Source organism: Caloenas nicobarica, chromosome 5 (assembly GCF_036013445.1).
Source record: "Caloenas nicobarica isolate bCalNic1 chromosome 5, bCalNic1.hap1, whole genome shotgun sequence".
In the NCBI taxonomy this organism is placed as follows: domain Eukaryota; kingdom Metazoa; phylum Chordata; class Aves; order Columbiformes; family Columbidae; genus Caloenas; species Caloenas nicobarica.
The window spans coordinates 36478793-36501059 of record NC_088249.1 but is presented as its reverse complement, the minus strand read 5'-3'; the positions used below and the strand labels follow the sequence as shown (position 1 = coordinate 36501059).

Sequence of the window (22267 nt, the reverse complement as noted above, 5' to 3'; positions counted from 1 at the left end):
CACCACTTGGAGCAAGGGCTGCACGGTACCTGTAGTGCCTGGTGTCCCGAATGGGCCGATCGCTGCTGAGTTTGTCACTCTCTAGCTGATTAAAAGCGTGCTGGCGGTAGGGATCTTCTCCAGCCTTCAGCAGCTTGGAGGACAAGTAAGCCTTTTCATCAAAACCCCTCCGGCTATTCTTCTCTCCTTGGGGAGCCCTTGTCATCTAGAACAGAGACAAGCATCAGGGAGAGCAGCCAACTGATGTTTACACACAGGCAATAAGTTCAGACATAGAATCATAGAATCATTTCGGTTGGAAAAGACCCTCAAGATCACTTGAGTCCAACCATTAACCTGTACATGCGTACACTAAGGCAGGATGTTTGTCACACATCTGGAAGTGGCTCAGGTATAGGGGAAGGCAGGACAGGAAAGAGCTTGGAGAGGAAAGCAGGAAACCCTCACAGATATGGTGTTGCAATTGCCTTCTCCAAGGAAAATTGCAGGCCTGCTATCCTTACTGACTGAGCTTGGGATGAAAGCTGCCATTCCTGATAGCACAGGCAGAGCCAAATTCCCTGTAGCACTTGCTATGCAGAAGGTTCGAGACTGCAGGTATTTGGAAAGACTTCCAGGCAGCATGGGTTTGAGAGCAGCCTCCAGCCAATGTGGCTGAAACACAGTATTTTGAGAAAAAGCAGTTTCAGCCTTTCAGCAATCACTGTCATATACAAACATAGAAGCAGCTGATTTAACAGGTTGCCTGCTGTGCCTTGCCCAGCTTTGCCCAGTCCATGATAAAGCTGGAAGCTGCATGTGACTGTCCCCAGTCCCATGCAAGAACTAAAAACCGTAAAATATCAGCTTATAAAGCAATCAGGATTGTTTATACAATCAAAGTCATTTAAACATATTGTCTATGGTAGCCATCTGATAGACCAAATCATGAAGAAGCCATAAAATACTCCCAGCCTTGTACAAAGGAGTGCTGGATCTCCCTAAAAGTGCTGGAAAAGACAGATTTTGGCACATTCATATCTCATCCAAAGTGCTGGACAGTCCCCAGATCTTGAGTTCCTTCTACATAAAACAGTTTGGATACACTCTAATACTAGGTTTGGTCGCAATTCTCCCTCTCCTAAAAGGCTCCTTTTAGGAGTTCTAGAGGGCAAGAGACCAGGGACTGGTCCCCAGTATCACACAGTATTTTCGTTGACCCAACTTAGGAGGCTGGGAAACAACTTGAGATATCCAGGATCACAGCAAATCCCTTAAGCAGGAGAACGGTTAGATGAACAAACATCTCCACATCTTTCTCCAAGAAGGGCTACCCTGCAGTGCAGACAGCCCTAGGAGAAGCAGACAGTTGGGTAAGATGATGGCAAATTAAATTCAGCATAGACAAGTGCAAGACAATGAACATTAGAAGAAACAAATTGAACTTGTCATGCACGTTTATGGATTTCAAACAAACTCTGACCACACAGGTTACAGATCCGAGTGTCCCCATGGACAGCTCAATGAAGCCCTGCGTTCCATCCATTGAGATGGGAAATACAGCAAATCGAGTGCACCGCAAATAGGACATATAAAACTGAAACCATCATGAACATTGTTATACAAAATCAGTGACAGCTCGGCAGCCATGGCCAGAGCATAAGTTTTGTCAAACTGGTCTCTGGAAGGAAGCTACCAGAGCATGAAGAGAAATTAAAGGTTAGGACTATTCCATTTGCAGACAAGATGAATGAACTGAGAAAAAAAAATGAAAGTAGTCCATAAAATTATGCCTAATACAGCCAAGGTCAGCCTGATGCTGAGATTTCTCCTTCTTACCATAGAAGGATGAGGGAAGTGTCTTTTCATAGGAAAAAAAAAAAAAAAAAAGTGCCACTATTTTCAACACAAAGAAACTTATTCAGCCACTGGACAACCAAGCTGCTGCATATGCATTTACCCTAGCGCAGGAGTCACATAGGCACACTTTGGCAGATAAGTCTGCCTCCATCCCAACCCCTCCAGGCAGCAAGTGCCCTGCCCTGCCGCCCCTCAGTGATGGATGCCATTGTCCCCTGTCGCCCCTTGGCAAGGGATGCCGCTGTCCCCCCGTTGCTCCTTGGTGCAGGATGCCACTGTCCCCCACCATCCGTCGCAGCGCTCGCCGCTACGGCACCGCTGGGCACATCGCCGGGTTAGGGCAACAGCCCAGTTATCTGCACGTCTGGTTTCAGAGCCTGCTGCTCAGGCTCTCCCTTGAAATAATATGTACAGTACAAGGAGGAAAATAATTACTTTAATATCTCTAGAAATTGAAATGTTTTTCTCTTAATTCGCACTAGGCGCTTTGTCAAACTTAGCTTCCATTTCTCTTTTTCCTCTTGCCCTAGAAAACAACATCGATGTGTAGCAAAAGCCCAGCTTATCAAGTGCCTTTAAATATTTTGCAGTCACTCGCTTGCCCTTTATTACTTATCTCTGTCTCCCCAGGCCCTGGAAAAACAACAGCTGGTTTTGGTTTATATTGCTATGAACCATTGTGCATGTAGCTGGAAGCAGCAGCAAGTCTTCAGGAATCATTTTGTCAGAGCGCTGCAAGGGCCAAGGGCTCCCCATGGTGGGGCTCGGGGCAGGGCCTGGCAGCCAGGGCACAATCCCACCTTCCAGCCAGGGGCAGGACAGCTGGGGCCCACTGTGGCACCCCAGCCCTGGGCATCAGGCACCTCCCTGCGGATGGGCCAGGCTGTGGGCCCACCTTTGCAGGGCCCATGGCCAAGCAGAGCAGGGCTGTGGGGAGCTGGAGACCGGCCCTTCTGCAGCATCGCTGGGGCAGGGGCTGACAGCCCCAGGGGGGCTGAAATGGGGTCCTGGGCCATGGGCAGGGGAGCTCTGGTGAGCGGGCAGGGACAGGAAGGCCCATTACTGCCCTCAGGGCCACGACACATTTAAATTTGAACTATTAGGGTTAATTCCACTAGATACTATGGCACTCACATTACTTATGCATCAAATTTTAAAAGTGGTAAAAGAGCACGGGGAATTAACTGTCAGTTAAGAACACCTCTCATTTTTATCTCAGCCAGTTTCTCCTCGTGCTCTCTTCAAACAGGGAAAAGGGAAGATTCAGGGGATAATAGCTGAGGAGGCCTAGGTTCAGCTTCTAGACTGACAGCTAATCAACAGGTAATCACCAAGTAATCAAACAACCTATCTCTGAGCACCAAGAAGATAGCAAGGCAATAAATAGGAGCCAACTGAGATTTGTCAAGACTGCACCATGTCAGAGCAACCTAATTTTCTCCTGTGATGGAGTAATCAGTCTTAAGGGTGTGGAGAAGCAGTAGATAGATACATCATGGCTTTGGTAAGGTTTTTGCTAAGTGGTGGTAAGACGTCATTAGCAAGCTACAGAAATAAAAGTCTAGAGGAAACTCATGCAGAATGGGTGAAACTGTTTGGAAAGCCACTGTCAGAGCAGAATTACCTGTTCACTGTCACAACAGAGGGGCTATGGTGAGAGCAGGTCTTAGGCTTTTGCTCGATCCAGCGCTATTCAGTATTTTCATAAGCACCTTGGTTACTGAGACTGAGTACATTAATCAAATCCACAGGAAATCCAGCAAAAGTGTCAGACATATCAGGGAACAGGATCAGAATTAAAAATTATCTCAACGGATGGGAAAAAAGTCTGAAAACACATACAATCCATTAGGGCCCCACAGACCTCTACAGTTCATCAGGTTTGTGGCTAGTACAAAACATGAAAGAAACATCAAGGTAGCAACTCCCCAGAAAAGTCCTACATGTTACAGCTCATTACAAAGCACACAACAGTGAAGCTCAATAAAGAGAGCAAACATCACCCTGAGTGGAGCCCAGACAGCTATGAACAAGTCTGGCAAAGTGAATATAAAGCCTATCTTTAAGGACTGACTTGCTTTATCAGGTTTTTTTTCCTAGAATAAAGATGTTTGACTGCAGGACATTTTTCACTGTTAATTGAAAACATACTTGACAGAAGCAGCACAGGTTCTGATATAGCAGCCAATTCCCTGCCAAACCCTCTGAGGAGGGCAGACTGATGTCCACCCCTTCTTTCCTCTCCCTTCACATTAACACCTCTCCCTTCAGGAAGAAGTCAATATAAGCACATCTGAGCTTTGGGTGTATCAAAGGCACAGTATGTACTGCTGAGTGCAAAGTTAAGACCTTTACCACAACAGGACAGTTCATACCTGTAAGTTCTCTGTGTAGCTTGCTACACACCCTCTATCCCCATGCTTGAGGCTGGAACAACAAGTGGGAGTTACGGGAGCAGAAGAGCACAGCTCCTTCTGACTGATGCTCTGTGACAGACCAAAAGAATTTGCTAGATGAAAGCAGAAATAAAGATGAATAAGCACTGGAAGTGTGAGTGTCTAGACTAGGGATTAGCAAAGCAGTTTGTATAAATTAAGGTTTGTCCCAAACATTGCTTAGACCTCTGACACAATTCACATACCAAAATTTCCGGAAATTCTATAAACCTTCTATTCTCATTTCTCCATTTCTCATTTTTACATATGCTTTTCCCTTTCAGTGACAGAATGGACTGAGTTGATCTTCTGCTGTTGAAGAACATCCTTATTTGTGTTTTGACATGGTTCAAGAGACCAGAAACTATTTAAGTAGTGAAGTTAACTTTCTAAGTGAGGGACTAAGGGAAACAAATTAATACCATGCATGTCTATGAAGACTTGAGAGGCCCATTTCTTGACTAGCACAGTGATATTCCTCTAGGCCTGATCACTTGTAAAACAACGAGACTACAACACAGAGAGTGCCACTCACCTCCATGCACTATCACTGCCACCAGGCACATGCACACCAGCTCCAAAATCATGCAGACAGCCACTAAAACCAGAGCAGCTGGCAAGTGCAGGGTCCCAGCATATTTTTTTGTAACAGCAGGCTTAGCCAAACTCAAAAAGGACAACCATACCCCAAGGGTCATGAGGAATCATTAGTTAACTAAAGTAAGGTATGCGAAACTCTCAAAGACAAGTGCAACTAATGATTTTACAGTCACTGCACAGTTAATCCAACAGCAGTTTTATATGGTGAGAAGTATACTCCAAAGCTTCTGCATATCTTCCTCATAAGTGTTTAGTGCTAGTACAACAAACGGAGCAGGGGGCTGCCATGCTTCTCTTTTGTTTTAAGCTTATTTTCATGATTGTGTCAGCTCTGTCAAATCCCAGGACAGAAAAGCATAAATCACATGCCGTCCCCAACAAGTACCTTCCCCTGGAAGATCTAACTAATGAATATGGACATAAAGCAAGCCAAGGAGTAACAACCTCATAAAACCTTTCTCCCTCTCGAGGCCCCCCTCTGATTCATCCCACTGCCGCAGCCTCACATACCACCACTGTCATGATCCCCAACCCTGCCAGCACCTCTCTCCCACCAGCCCTGTAGGCCAAGCCCCCCTCAGCAGAGGTTTTCCCCTCTGAACTGGTTTAATGCTAGCTTCAACCCCTTGGGTTGAGATACAACCTTGCTGGCTGAGCAAAGGGCAAGACCAAGTCACCTCTGTAAACCACAGTGGAGCTGCTGGGGGCCATATGGCGTGAAATTTTTCTCCGTGGGCTCAATCCACTTGCTCCATAAGCTGCCCCAGTGACCTGAAGACAAGTCCCAGAGAGGACAGGACAGCACAGCACCACCAGCAGCAATCAGGTGCTAGAGAGCACAGCAGTGCTTGGGGATGCCATAGAGACAGACGCTGCTCAGCTCCATAACCCATATGCTGGCAGATGGATGGGCTACGGATGGCACAGGGCACAAACAGGGCAGGACTGAGAGCTGCAGCAACTCCAAAGGAATTCCTAGGAGATCCTGCTTGCCCAGGGAGCAAGCTACTCTTGAGGGGCTGAACCTGCAAGAGATCGTCTCTTGAGTGCCTGTTGCCAAGAGCATTTGTTATAGAGGGTCTGTTGCATTTCCAGTTGGGTTTAGGAATCCCAGTGTGCACATGGCTCTTGTTATATGTCATGAAATAGTCCGTATACTTCTCTGAAAAATGGCTCAAAATACTTTTAAAAGAGAAGGATGTGCCTGAAAGCACAGGATTTATTTTATTCATGCTTTGTTTAACTGTGTAAAGCATTTTAAATGTGGTTTAGGAACCATGCTCTCACAGAACTTCTGTTATGAAATGTTAATAAAAATTACCACAGTTAAATAGAGCCATCTCTGTACTTCAAGAAGTGCAAGTGCTGACAGAAGAGCTCAGAGACTAATTTGAATGTTTTGTTTGCAGCTTGCACAAACTGGAGTAACACAATGGAAGCAGTAAAGCAACTTGAATTGATCAGCTCCCACACTAACTAATTGGTCACACGAGATTTTCTACTGCCATCAGCACTGGACAATCTCAAGGCTTGCTGCCAGTTCCAAACTGGGCTGGAGAGACCAGTGACAGGCCTCCAGCAGAGGCTATTTTCATTGCCCTCTGGGAAGAGGTCATGGTTGCCAGCTCACAGGGTTTCTCCAGGCCCTGTGACAGAGCTGTAGTCTCCAAGGAATGGTGGGAGTGAGAAGCAGGGAAAGTCTGCTGGGGCTTGCTTTCCAGCACTGCTGCTTGCCCGAGGTGCCTCTCCACCTCCCTACTCTTTTCCACCACCTCCCGGCATTTATTGGCTTCTGTGTATGCAGAGGCAATTCTCTGTCAGCTCTGCAAGAGTGCATCTCTGCTGTCTTCTGTTTCAGCCCTGAGAAACCCTTTCTCTCCATCCCTGCCTCATGGCTAGTAAGTCATGGGATTCCATCAGACATTTTCTGTTTTGTTCTTCCCTTCTTCCCTCATAGCTTTGCCAAACACTGAGCTGTTGACAAGGAAAGCGTCCTCAAGAATCTGGCTTGAAAAGGTGGAAATCCTGTATAAGGCAAGAAAGAAGTAATTATTTTTCTGTGTTTGGTTTCCATGGCAATGTTTTCCCCACACCCATCGGTTTTTGAATGCTACTTTCAGAGCCTCTTCCAAGAGACACAGAAGATGGCACAGTGCTCCATGTTATTGCCTACAGGCCGGATGAGGTGAACACCACACTCTCTTGTGATGTCTGTCACAAGCAGACATGGGTTGTTGGCGTGAAGAGTTTAGAAACAGGCTGTTGCTGACTTAGAGGTCACAACAGTGTGTTGATAGACAAAGGCTTGGCCGCTACCTTTCAAGAATACTTGCCATGGTTTGACAAGCTGATCTTTTGGGCAGTTTTGAGGAAGAAAGTAGGCAACACAAGAGAGGAAAACACTGTAGGGGAAGTTTACAAGAGGAGCAGCAAAAAAACCCTAACGGCAGTTAAGTTACTACCTCTGTCTATCATGAGTGCTGGTTCTCTGATAGCTTCACACACTACTACCCTCATCCAACTTGTCAGCACATGGGAAGGTGATGTCTGTCCTACTATGGTCCCAACTCCTTACTTTCATGCCTAAGAACTCACAGTCTTGCTTCTGAGACAGGCACGTGGCCTCTGCCTAACGATCCTACTTAGCCATCTCTTTTGTGCCTCTGTGGAGAAGCATCCTTCTTGTGATATTTCATCCTGATCCTGCATGTCCTTGTCTACAGAAGGGAGGGATCCTTCCAGGAAGCACATCTGGATCACTCTGCCCAGGTCCCAAAGCTATGCAAAGCAGCATGGGTTGACAACTGGAGGACAGCCAAAAGTAACACGCAGGGAACAAGTGCCAGCACTACAGCACACATCAGTCTCATTCATTTTGCAGCCAGCAACCCTTAAGAATGCGGGGTACTCGCCACCATGCTGGTCATATGAGCTCAGCACCATACTGCATGCAAACAACTCACTTCCACATGTAGTGACTGGCTTCAGCAAAAATTAACCTCTCTCCACCCTCATGTAGATTAGCAGTCCATGCATAAATCATGCCTTCTTAGATTCCCATCTGAACACAGCCCTGATGTATACTCATTGTAGAATGGTAGCCTGAGAAGCTGGCATTTATTATGCAACATCACATGTGGCAGGTGCACAATACTATCAGTTATCATGCTCTATTGCTGGCCAAGACAGATATAGCATACAGAGATATATAACATACAACAGGAGATGACTTCTATAAAGTATGTCCATCTTTGAACCAGCTCTGTAATCCTGAAACAGACCTTGAGCAGTTAGCAAGGGCTGGATCCTGCAAACTTTTCTGGCCCAGCAGGAGGACATTGCCCATAACTGGAGTGAGGGGACATGATGCCCTGAGGCATCCTTCTAGTCTTTTGTTTTTAGGAGTGTTGAATAAAGCAAAGCAGGGGAGGCCGAAAGGGCTTCAAAGATAGATGCCCGAGGGCACTCTTTTCCAAACAGCTCTGAGGAAATGAGCCTGCTCAGAACTGTGGAAAACCAGACCCCATATGAGGGGAAGCAGTTGCCAAGGCCTATTTCTTCCCTCAGTTTGAAGTCTGATACACACAGATGTCCATTATACAAAACTGAAAAATGATATTACAATTTTTGTTTCTAATATATTCATGACATTCACATATATTGATTTTATATAAACACCCACATGTCCAGATACATGCATCTGGCTTCTATGTTTATTTGATCTCCATCTCTTCCCCTGGAGCAAAGCCATTTTTTCCCTATGTGGCAAATTTTATTGTGACACGAACACGGCCATTTTTGCTGATAGAAACCTTTATGCTTTTATATTTCTCTCCAGGAGAAAACTGTGGAGAAAACCCTGAACAACAGTGATGGGATGGTCTTCAAAGTCACGAAGTACCAAAATGAGAGAAGAGTGTGAGGTCCGTGGGGTTGCTTTCCCCTGAAACAACACCTGTTTTCCAAGCAGATATCTCTCAATTCATAAATATCCATGACAACATCTGGTGTCAGAGGGAAGACAGACATGACAGCACACTCTTTGAATACCTAAGGAACTAGGCAGTTTGTGCTGGCACTCCCACCAAAACAGCAGCATTGTCAGAAAGAGATCCCAAGGGGTAGCTGGGGACATAGTGCCTCTGGGAATGAAGGTTTTGTACAGAGAAACAACAGTCACATGGACATGAAGCTGTCTGCGTTCAGACATCTGTTTAGTATCACACAGCAAACGTCCTTAGCAAAAGTCATCTAGGTTGCTTACTGTATATAGGAGTATTGGTCTGCCAAAGGTTATACATACAGTTTGTAAAAGTGTGTTTTGAGGTCCTTCAGAGGGAAAAAAAAAGGCACTATAGCAAGTTGCACTTTTTCTTCTGGAAAAACGTCCCGGTCTTTACAGATATTTAAATATTTAAAGAATGTCCCTGGTTTCCAAGTGATTTTGAATTATTAAAACAAAGAAGAAAAAGGTACGATGTTTTGTTATCCATCTTCTAAGTGTTAGATGCTCAGTGGCCATTTAGACATCACCTGAATCTTGATTTATAGCATCTGTATCAAGACAGATGATACCTTCATGATTTCCTGGTAGCACCTATGAAGCCAATAAGACAGTTCAAATGAAGGTGGTCTAGGTCTTCATTAAACATATCAGTCACATAAAAATTGCATCTCTCTCTGCCCATTCCCCTCCCTACACTGCCCGCACAGACACAACATGTGTATGTGCCTTCTGTGCTGATGTACTAATCTATTCCCTTTGAACTCAAGTGACCTACATTCAGCCTTTTCCTCCCAGTGAATCGCAGCTGCCTAGAGTGACAGATGCCACCACAAATATTTTCATGGAGGAGAAAGCAACTTTAGACCTCATAAGCTGCTAACGTAGTCAGCAGTGAACTAGTTATCTAAGAGGTGAGCAGAGGTCAGCTAGCACTGAGGGGTGGGCACTGTTCATCCAAAGCATTAAAACATTTAACTATATTAAGCTCGGGGCTCATTTGCTTTGCCTTCAAGATCAAGCTGTAAGGGCTTTTTGCTAAGACTAGAGAGAGGAAGTTCAAGTACCTTTTTAATGATTCATCATCAAGAGTTAGGGCTTTAAATGGGGATTAGAAGATTAAGAATAAAATAGCATGGTTTTGCAATTTGCCAGCATTCACACTCTGCAGAAACACTGTGCACATGCACGGCTGAGCCAGGAGAACAAGGGACATTTCACACCCCCGCCAGGGACAAACCCAGCCCCACAGCAGGAGGTGGGAATTTCTCCCCATCTTCCAGCAAGGGAAGATTTTTTCCCTAACATCTGTTTGACAGTGGGTCTTGCTCAAACAGTCATGGTTTTGAATATTATCCAATTCTGCACCAGCTCTCTCCCCATGTTAATCACCAGACAGATCCTGTCGCGGCCTCTTGCAGGTGGCAGCACCAGGCAGGTGGGAAGCACAGCACACTCTGCAGAACGAGCCAGGCAGCAAACCAGCCTCAGGGAGCCAAGGTCCTGCCTTTGTGCCAGCTGGGGTACCAAAATGCTCCTGAAGGCTGGTGTACAGCCCCAGAGCCTGCACAGAGCTTGTCTGCCCAGGAAATAACACCTGGGTAGGATGTGACCTTGACAAGTCAGGTAATTTACCATGATGCTCCACACAGCTCTTTCTCAGATTAGCTTTTGAACATCACACAGAAAGGCTCTTGGCAGGACCCGTTGGTTGGGAGTTAGCCAGGCCCAATATGAAAATGCAACTTGTCTGTAAACCAACAATCAAACTGGGGTTTAACAGAGTGACTTGATATAACTCCTCATGTTGCAGTTGAATTATGACCTGATTTCTCAGAGAAGTTCAAGAACAACCTGCAACTCACAATGTGGGCTTGTGTTTCAGAGTTTCGAAGCCATGAGAACTGTCCCCAGGGACTGTACTAGTACTCTTTCTGTAGCGACAATAGTGATGGTGCATATGCATCCATGCTTTATTCAAAAAATGAGTCCTTCTGCACAAGATCTTGTTCATTCAGCTATGTTCTCTGCTGTGAATTCAGCCCTCTGGCATGCAACACTGTCCTCTAGCAGTGGAAAGACTCATTGTCTATTTGTCAGTGAAGATTTGAGAATATCAGGCCATTGACATTTTGTTTAGGAGCCAAATGATATTCCATTTTAATTGATTAATTTTTCAGTGACTGCATTGCTCCAAATCCAGGACTCAGCAATCAATTTGAAATGACAAGACCATCAGAGCTGCACTCTGCTCCTGCTTGGGTCTCCATCTGCAAAGGCATTAAATTCACCTCCCCAATAGCAAATTTAATCAAGGATGATCCATACCCATGAAGAACCACAAAATGGGCTCATATATGCCTGTCAAATATGAAAACACCCTGTGCTGCTATGCAGGCCTCTGTCATTCTAGACTTCAATCACATTATTAATAGAGGCCTCCTCAACAGCTTCTCTGCTCTGCCATTTAATCACTGTCTCTCAAGAAAGAGCCAGGCATAGAAGGAAGAATGGAGCCATCTAAGCAGGCATCACAAAAACGGACGCATCTGACAGTCTTGAAATACACTCAGGACAAGTATGGCCAAAACCACTGCACATGGAAACATAGCTCCCTCCATGCACAGAGTGCCACGGTCCCTCACACAGCCCCTTGTCTCATTCTGCAGGTGCAAACTGTGGCAAAATAAAGTCAATGATTGCAATGACCAGCAAGGATCTTTAAAATCCATTACTCTGTCAATCCCCATCCAATATAAAGGGCAACCATCATCTGATTTCACACATACAGTGCTCACAGTTCTGTTGCAAGTCACGAGTTGTAAGATCATCTCGGAAAGATGCAACTCCCGGCTTATGTTGTTAGTAGAACTCACCGCTTTTCTTTTCAAAGGATATTTTTTTGCCTTCATAGGTGCAGAACAGAAAAAGGTGGATACTTAGAAATTCAAAACTCAGAAGTTGAAGATAAAGGACACACAACTTGGTTTTCAAATCAAGCAGTGTTTGAATGTTTGTCATCAGCAGTAACACCTCTACAACCCTTGGGCTATGGCTGATTTTGGCCTGGCTAAACCATAAGTCTGATCGGGCAGATTTTGGGAGCTGATGGTTTTGAATTAGTTTATTAAAAGACACATCTAACATTTTTCTTCACATTTTCAACTAATGAGTTTTGCCCAAATTTCATTTTCAGAAAAAAATATGTCATAAGAAAAACATGGGTGTCTGTTTCTGAGAGCTGGGGCTGTGCTCCTAACCTTTTGCTTCCCAAAGGAGTGTTGTGTCAGTATAACCGATACTGTCAAGGAAGATAGTTTTCCCTTCTCAGGATCTATTGGATGCATTTTTGAAATTCTCTTCTTTCAAAGCAGGCAACTGAGTATAACCCGTGGGACTGAATGAACTTCATTCATATCTTTGGGCAGCAGCACAGCCCAGCTACCTCCCATCGCCCAGAAGCACCAGGCAGGTGCATTTTTTACCACACAGACCCATTTCACCAAAGAGAGAGCACAGCTCCCAAAAGCCACGGTGCTGTGATGGTCAAAGGATCTTGCCTGGGCTTCAGCAGCCTTCCTAAATATGAATGAAGAATAAAACCTAGAAATATTCAGTCCTGTCGCAGCTCCATGAAAACCACAGGGTTGCTCACAAGGATGAGCTGTGCTCAGTGAGGTCTGCTTGCTCCTGTCCGCAGAGAGCAGCATGAACCACAGAGGCGTTGTTTGTGTTCAGAAGAACACAATGTAAAAATCTAAGTGTGCTGTAAATTACTAGTGAAACCCAGCGGCAAAATTCCCAGTGACATCAACAGGACAGGATTTCAGCCACAACAAAAATATAAACAGAAAGAAACAAATACACACACAGTACCCATTGAGGTCCCAGTTTTCCACTACCTTTCAGTCATTCACATTCATTATATTATCATTATGATCTATTGGAAAAAATCAAACTGTTTAACACACTGAACTTCCCCTTCTTCCAACTCTTTATTTGTCTTGAAAAATGGCTTGTGCTTAGAAACTACTCTAATATGTTGTTAAATAGCCTTCATTATCCAGAAGACAAATAATGTATATATTTCTAGCTGGAGGTTGTGGTGGTGAGGTAAAGGTTAAATGCAATACAGCTTGTTAAAGACATGGAGCCTGTAACACAATTCATTTTCTCCCAAATAGAAAAAGATGTTGAGACATTCTTCACATTTCTGGCTCGCTCTTGTTGGGTTTTAGCATTTCTGGCTCCAGCAGGGAACATGGAGATGAAGAAACATGAACAAAGGAAACGTGCTGACAGGTTCGTTCAAAGTAGGTTTGAAAAAATTCATGCAACCAAAAGCAGAGCTGTGGTTGCAAGCGTGGAAAGCACCAAAGACATGACAAAATAAACTAAAAAACCAAACCAAAACAGCAACAACAAAAACAAGCAAACAAAAAGACACACACACACACAAATGCACAACGAATCACACACAGAAAACCAAGCACCAAAAAACACGGAGAACTGTTAGAGAGGGAACAAGATGCAGGAGGCCTAACCTTAAATGAGAAAAGGTGAATGTAACAGAGTAATTAACTTGTAACTCTGCATTACACAGTCTGGAATAAGCATTTTTTTACTGTGGCTGGTAATTCTACAAAATAAGCCTGAACACGGCGGGACTAGGGAGCGACAGCACCCTGGCAGTGTGTTCATCCACATGCCCTGCACAGTGGCAGTCTGAAGGTGGTCTGACCAGCAACATACTCAACGCCAATAAAAACCAAAACTCCTTAGCAGAGCAGCACCTCCTACTGAATAGAATGCATTTTATGGTTCAGATCTTATTTTTGGTTAGCACAAAGGCAGCTCCCACTGAGAGCTCTGCAGCCGCAGGGTATGAGCCAGAGCATGCAGAGCAGCTCTCATGCCCGTTGAATAATGTTCACAGCTCAGGATCCAGCCCATTGCCGGGACAGCATTTTTCGATCTCTCTCCATAATTAACAGATGTTTAAGCCACATGAGTTGCTCTTGGTCTCTGAAAGCAGTGATAAGATATGTACTGAATTTTTACAGAAGCACATACTTCAGGACTTCATCTACCTTAGTCGAAGGGCACTTCACTGTCTGTCAATAAATCTATTAGTTCATCCGGGTCTCTGCCTTGCTTCTTCCACCCCAAACCAACATTAAAAGGTTATTCAAGGTTGTAGTGTCAAGCACTCAGCACAGATGGCAATGCTGAAATACAAGTGTCAGCGCAAAGCCAGTTTCACCATGCGTGTCCACTACCAGCATTAATTGGCATGACTACGCATAACTACATGTCACTGTGTGCCCTGACACAGGAGACTGAGCTCCCTGGAGTTCTTCCCTTGCTTCCCTGCAATCACATGCAAAGTAGAACAGAAACAAGTGGCATGCCAAAAGCATCCAGATCAAGTCCCCGGTGATATCTCACACTCAGTAGCTTCAAGTAATTTGAAGCTAGAAATAGTAGTCAGGAAGAATCAGCCTGTGACTTGGTTCCGAGGGGAGCCTGAGCTGCAGCAAGCCAGAGAAAACCTTGCATTGCAAGAGGCAGCTTCCGCTTCACATGCCAGGATTGTTTCAGGGATCAACCCTGTCCTGGTTTTGTTAAAAACAGGTTTCTCTTTTAGTGAATTTCCCTGTCAGCTAAAGTCTTCTTACTAACTGCAGTTTTCCTGAAAGTTAGGTACATGTTTTGGCAGACATAGCAATGGAATGCAAGGTCATTGGTAATGATGCATCCCGCGAGATGTGCAAGCAGGAGGTGAACTGAAAATTGACCAACTAAAGTATTCCATCCCATTCACGTCATACTTCATATAAAAGTGGGGGATCACGAGGATCTCATCCCTTTTTCCTTATGGCGGACATTGGGAGAGGACCTTGCGAGTTGTCCCTGCGAACGGAGGCCCAGTGACAGACTGAATCCAGCTCCAGTTGGCTGCAAAATCCAGTCCAGGACTTCGAGTGCCGGCCCCACATCTGCCGGAGCAGCTGCCGGGACTTTCAAGATTGGTTTTGTATATTTTGTATTATTTTCTCTATTTTTATTAGTAGCATTAGTAAAACATTTTTAATTTTTCCAACTCTCTTCTCTCTGTCCTTCTTTCCCTTCCAATTGCCTGTCCTTAGTGGGAAGTGGGGAGAGGGAGGGGCTGAAGGGGAAATGGGGGGGGAGAAGGGGTTAACAATACATCTGCCACAGTTTTATTGTCACCCCACAATCAAACCATGACAAACCCTCAGGGAGGGATGCAGGGAAACAGACCTCTTCTAGGAGGCAGCATTTTGAGATCTTTTCTCCTCTTCAAAGCCCACCCTTCTCAGGACAGGTCTTCTAACATCAGCCTCCACGATTACAATAGTGGGGTCCCTTACACCTATGTAATTGTCCCGGTGGAAGTTACTTCACTTTTTCTCCCCTCCTACTGTGCAGTTCTGCCATATTTTTTGGGAGATGCCTGTGGAGGAGAAGATGGCTGAGTTACCAAGACAACCCATGCTTTAGGGGTGCTTTGGAAGAACCTGCTCCATCTCAGCCAGAAACTCAAAGCTCTCTGATGCTGGCACCTCCTCTCCTTCTTCACTTATTTTAACGCTGCCCATAGCAGAGTGAAAATGGAAAACAAGAATGAAAACAAAGCAAAACCCAGAACCACTGCACACACAACTAAACACCATGCCAGGGAAAAAGCTGAGATCCTTTGCCTTCTCCCAGGCCGGACATCGAATGTGCTGCTGGAAGCTGCAAATGATAATACTATAGGGAAAGTGAATTTGTCTTCTCCATGTAGTCATAACCTCCTAAAAACCCAACAAGAGGCCGAAGTGGTCTTAAATTCAAAATGCAGGATATTCCAACACGAACCCGTAATCAGCCATTTCTGCTCAGCCATTACAGTGCTATGAAATGCATTTGGCCCCTCATCTCTCATTGCCTGGGTGGGTGGTGAACAGGCAATGACAGATGCGACCCAACAGCCTGCAACTGCTCCTAGCCTGCTTCAGAGAAAGCAGTAGGTCTCATATTTGGAAGGATCCCAAGGTATAATAAACCTGCTGCTGTTTTCCCTTTACAGCATCATTTCTGTCTGTGATTGCATATGCAACCACCAGGGCACAGGCTATAAAGCCCAAGCCTGCAGCTGATACAGAGATCTGTCTGCATTTCTAGATGTTTGTTACCATAGCAATACCATAGTAATTTTTAGTTTGTTTTGTTCCTTTTGGGTTTTTTAAAGCTAGGTTCTTACCCAGTGCAAACAGAGCCAGTTCCCAGTTACGCAAGGAGGAAATTAATACTCGCAGCATGCTGTGAATGCTGTCTGGGAGCAGGGTGCTGAGAGGAGTTGCTCAGCTCCTGCCTCATGCCCCACTGCAGTTGCAGGGCTCTGTCCACTTCTTTCACCAAAGCCATTTGTGATGCCTGCACCCAGCATGGTGTTGCTACCTATCCATGCTGATAAGTTCCGCGCTATTGAGCCTCCTTACCTCCCTGGGGAGCTCTTGTGATTAGCTTTTCTCAGAACAATCATCAAATTGTTATGAGCATCCAGTTTCAGCTTCTGCCCTAAACAGCTCAGCCAAAAGCAGCTTACAAGATAAGCACAAATAATGTAAAGCCAACTTTTCCTTCAGTGCTAGAGTCTACTGCCAGGGTCTGATAGTGATCTACAGAAGCCTTGATTCAACTATCATAAGGGTGTCTTCCAGAAATGCCATATCAGCCTGGTTTTCAACGTGTCATTCACTCCAAGGGATCTGGAAAAGATGAAACAAGTTGCTTGCCAGACATTTATGCCCCCAAATATAACTAACTATGGTCTTGTTCAGAGACAAGGGTACCCAAGGGAGAATCCTTCCAGAAGCAGAAAGGTATGCTCTTGCCAGAAGCACCATTTAAAAAAAAAAAAAAAAAAAAAAAAAAAAAAAGTTGGGGGGCAAAAGGACTAAAAAAGGTCACCACACACTTACTTGGTCACTTCGGTAATTGGGGAAAGTTGACCCTTTAGCAACCAGTGCCTCAACTAGGCAGAGCAGAAGAGCTTAGCAGCACACTCTTCCCTAGAAGCTAGCAGTTAAGTTAACCAACAGAAAACAGTCTCACAGAATCAAATCTTTGTAAACTACACCTGTCATAAAATAGAGCAATTTTTGCAAACTTACCCTACTGATTTGCTAGGAATGCACACTAACCATTTCTGTATGCCGGTTTGCAGAGGATAACTGCCTGGTACTGTTGCTGCAAACGAACAATCGGCCCTTAAATACAGGCAGTAGAGGTTTGTACTGTGACACTAAAGGCCTGGGGTTGATATATATCTGCCAGTCATGAGGAACAATAGAATGAATAATTGTGTTAAAGTAGAAAGGTATATTTCAAAAGTCCGCTGATCTTTAATCATAGATTAGGGAAGAAATCATGTTTCTTTTTGCAGAAACTAAGTGATCTTCCTTACTGAAAATGTAATTGTAGCGTGTAGTGGACTGCCTAAAAAATGGCTGCCTTGGAGAGAGACAATTGACACAGACAACACACCGTGGTGGAGGTAATGCAATGGCAATTTATATCTCTGCATTAACCAGTGTCACACAGTTTAAATCCTACCATGCCAAGTCTGAGATGTGATGATAGATGTTCAAGGGAAAAGAGATACCTACCACAAGAAGGCTCATTTACTTGGGAACGCTGACACATCTAACAAAACCAAATGGGTTGAGGTACTACAACTTCACTTAGCCATCACAAACAAATGCTCATTTATTGTGATTTTAATCAATGGAATTGAAAGCGCTTCACTAGTTTCTGCTGGTGCAGCCTCTGCTGCAAGGCTCAGGCATCGCTAAGGAGGTATCTACCTGCTGCCAGTCACTCCCACCTTGGTGACTTCAGAGGATGCATGCATGAGTCATCCAGTCGTGGGCCAGACCAACCTCACACAGGAGGGGACTGTGACCTGGCTTGTCCATAGCTCTTGAATTCCCCAAGTACTGCTTAGGGACACCCCAGACAAGAGAAACCAGAGAGGAAGGAATGCGGCTGGGTCCTGGAGCCATCTGCTACCAGCGCTTTCTGCAGGAAGGCTCTGGGGCTTTTAAACTAAAGATGCACAGGATGGACCTCTGCTTGGTGGGGACAGAAGTGAACAGCAAAACAGATCAGGTTTGGTCTCTCATTAGGTAGATACGTCGGTTCCCTTGGTAGATATAGGGAGGCGTCCTTCTGACTTCCAATGGTTTTGCCAGGAGATCAAATGGCTTGTCACCATTTCGTTTGTAACATTCAGAGCAGTAGGAGAAACACTAGATCTGAATTACTACTTTAAATAAAATGGGAAAATAATACAGAGATTATGAAAGTCTTCTACACTGAAAAAATAAACTCTCCAGAAATCATCACAATTAAAATATCATTACAGTATGTACTCATAGCTGGGCAGCCACATGAACCTCAAGGATGTCAATATACACCCCAACAAGCAACACATCTGCCAGACAACTCAGTTCAGAAACTGTGCACATAGCCACACCCCAGGTTTCCTAAAAAATTATTGTCCCTTTCTTTCCTCATCTGAAAGTGAGGAAAGTCTACAGGCTTGTTTAAATAGATTATATTCTCTACAGTCTAGAGTATGGAGAAAAAAGCACAAGGAAACAAAGCTGGTCCTATCTTGCCACGTTGCAATACACTTCCCACTCAAATTAACTTTTTTGGTCCAATCTTTTTCTGCCTGCCCCTCCCATTCCATATCAGAGGCTGTGAGACTTTTCTATCTCCAGGCTAGTATTCACTGTCTGGGTTAGGGAGCCAGCATTTAGGCCAGTGGCTTGAACTGCAAGGATATTTCCAGCAAGGCTGCTCCAGCCATCCTTGGAGCTGAACTGGGGGCTGCAAGAACAAACAGCACCTTTCCTCCCAGTTGCTCTGCTCCATGCTGAACTGGAGCTGGGCATGCAGCAACCACCCCAGCAACTGACCACCTTTATCCTGATAACATCTTAACAGAGGACAGCTCATACAAGTACTCCAGCAGCCATCAGATATGCCTTTAACAGACTCATACTATTATAACATAAAGAGCAATATGCCAGAACCAATTCCCAAATTACTGATAAACTTGAGGGAAGCAGCAACTGGGAAAAGCATATATAGAGAACCTACCCCATCCTCTGTTTTCCCACACACATTCACCCCTTGTGTCTCTTCCCAGATCACCACGTTAGCCTGTCTGAAGCAAAAAGTTTTAAACCAAGAGGGAAAGGAACTCCCTCAACTTCTTTTAGTTGATAATGACTTAATGTTACTCTTCACTGCACACTTCCATGATACCAGGCAAGTGATGGAGTCATTCCTCTCATAGCCCTTGGTTAATACCAGGCTAACAAGAAGAATTGCCTTTGCAGTCAACCCATGTGAAGCAAAACGTTCCCAGAATAGCGTCCTCGCCTCTGCCCAAGTGCTTTAACCTTGAGGAGAAACATCAGTGGCAACAGAGGAAAAATCCTTTTCCTCAGGGACCACAGCCAGTGTCTGGTGCAAACCAACTTGGCTTTAGTTCCTCCTATTTCCCTCCACACTCCTTCCAAATACACCTCCCATCCCTCAGTGTCTTCTCAGTCCAGTTATTGGAAGATGACCCCTCTGTCCCCAGGCTTCTCATGATCTAGCAGAGCCCCATCTCCTGCTGGTACAGGGCTCTACTGGTTCTGCCTCTTTCACAGGGAGGCAGTACGCAGGAACAAGGAAATCCAAGCATCGTTTGCAGACAGAGGGAGGGACGTCTTGGTAAGACTAGTTCTTCCTGTGTTTCTTGACCTCCCAAGCACTGTCCTTACTGGCAGCTAGCAAAGTCTAGAGGAATGGCACAGTTGTTCACAGTAACATGCAGAGCAAAATATAACATTAGTGCCCTAACAGAGAAAGAGGAACAGTAAAAAACCTCTTAAATCTTAAAAAAAGCTCTTAAATCAATTATTCTTGCTTCTTTCAGTAAGCTACCACAGCTGTCCATCCCTTCTTTCAGCTGCATGGCCCCAGCAAGATCTTTTGGAGGACACAATCAATGATGCTCACAAGACCGCAGCAATGTCTTGCAGAGCCCTTCAGAAGTGATTAACAACTCATTTCCATCTCAGCTCAAAGAGAGAACTGCAAAGCAGGGAACACTTACTTTCAGGTCTACCTAAGTCCTTCATCTGAAAGACCTTATAAATCTCAGATTCAGAGTGTTTATTTTAATTAACTGCTTCCATCCGCCATAAGGATACAAAAGACTTGGATTCACCTTTTTTTCTTTTCTTTATGGAAAATATTGTCATATAATTAAAAGCAGATAACAGTATTCTCTGCCAGGCAACAGCCACTTCATATTCCTATTTTTAAGCTTTTTTGAGCCAGTAAGGCAATTTTACACTACTCACATCTTAAAGAATGAAATTTTCTAGAGAAGAGTTTAATCAATTAATCCTCAGTGTTGTACATGAGATTTTACGTTGAGGAATCCAATGAGCTATGGATTGTCAGTAAATTCTGATCTATTTTAACTAAATTCTTATCTGTTCTAAGGGTCTGTAACTCTTGTCCTCAGACATGTGACAGAACTTAAAATCATTCGTGTCTGGACCCCCAAACTGCAAGCTAGACATTTAAGAAACTGCACAGAAACTATTCTGGGGCATTTTCTGGACAGAGGAGGCACCACAGCCCACAGGTCAGTGACTATTAAAGCATCTTAACAACTCCACAGGAGTCTGTTCCTCTTCCAAGAGTGATAGGCACTGCACAGCTGAGAACAAGGACAGGCAGAAATGCTTGTTCTACTCTCTGTTTTGAGATACTTCTTTAAATTCCGACTTAATGTCCTCTTAAACTTGACAAACCTCTCACTCAAATAAGTAGATCTTCCAGGCAAGACCTTCTATCAGATCATATTTGGCACAGGAGGCCCCTTCATCCCTAACTCATGACACGAGAGAACAAGAAGATTTTTTAACACTTTAATCCCCCCGAAAAGTGCAAGAAGTCTGTAGAGAGCACCTGCAATAAAGCACTCACTGAAGAGCAGGTCTTAATTGAACATATGGACAAACACTCGTCTCCTAACACCATGGATCTCCTCGCTTTGTGCTTAGAGGACAGAAGCAGCTGAAAACCAGAACTTTTCCCTACTGTGAGAGCCAGGGTGGGATTTGGCGCAAGACACAACAGATGTGTAGCCAGCTGCTACAACACTGATCTCCTCAAAACACACCTTGCCTGTTCTTCCTCCGGGCTTCGCTTTCCACCTCTGTCTGCCACACTGGCATTGCTCCTCAAGGCTCCTGGGGTGAAAGCAAAGTCTTTGCCAAGTTAAAAGAAGACTCAAAACTTGTTTCTGTGAGACACTTTCCGCACGTTCCTTTCTTCTGCAGGGGAAGGAAACAGTTCTCCTTAGAAATCTGTTTATACCATGATATCCATCTGGGGAGGAAGAAAGGAGACAAACCAGCTAAAAGAAAGTTTCCTTGTATGAGATAGATGGGGATTATTGGCCAAAAATCCCAACAGAACCAACTCTCCAGTGGTCTAGTTGTTCCTGCTGCACCCCACTGGCAGCCATTTCAAATGATGCTTATGTGCTTCAGAGCCTGCAAGCCATTCTTGCATTATTCTCTCCGAGAGACACACATGCTTCAAAACCTGAATGTAAGCAATTAATCCTTGGCATTGGAAGTTAGGTTTCACATAGAAGAACCCCATAAGCAATTCTAATCTCCAGTTCTTGAGCTCTGTGCAGCCAATGGACTACTTCTTCTTCAGATGCTTTCAAAATGGCATTCCTTGGCCAGCTGAACTGGAGGTGGCGAGGAGGACAGAGGGGAGAGAAGAAGGATGCAAGATCTACTTGTGCCCCAAACTAAGCTGTTAATTTTGAAATTATCATAGTAAATTATCTCCTTGCACTCTATCTCTTCCTTTGCTAAGGGCAGTATGAGAGAGGAGAACACACATATTTCAAGAGAAGGCTGCTATTAAAAAAAAATGAACATGCCATGATTTTCCCCCTTTATTACTGCAGATCTAGAAATGCTTGCATATGCAAGTTTTAAGCATCTCCTGATCAGCAGATAGCAAGCCTTGTGGAGCTACCTCAACTCAAAAGTCAGTAATTCATTAAATAATTAAAAACATAACACTGGCAACACAGCAATATCATACGGAACCTTGTCTCTGTCTGCAGACATCAAGGACTGCCACATTTCATACAAATAGTAAACAACAGACACATTTCTGCTGATGTAATTAATCTCTATCTCCTGCCATATTAATGAGAAAAAAGATGCCCGTGTTTATGATGAATTTTTCTAATTAAGAACCCTGTGCAAATGGCATG

The 22267-nt window shown here is 44.5% G+C and overlaps 1 protein-coding gene across 2 annotated transcripts in view; it reads right to left on the bottom strand.

The window, feature by feature from the left end:
* The window catches only part of GALNT16 (polypeptide N-acetylgalactosaminyltransferase 16), a 76773-nt gene that overhangs the window by 38150 nt on the left and 16356 nt on the right, over nt 1-22267 (bottom strand). For both annotated transcript variants that reach the window (XM_065636422.1, XM_065636423.1), the window contains exon 2: nt 30-205. In XM_065636422.1, the coding sequence (XP_065492494.1) occupies nt 30-205 (176 nt within the window). The remainder of the gene's footprint in view (nt 1-29; nt 206-22267) is intronic.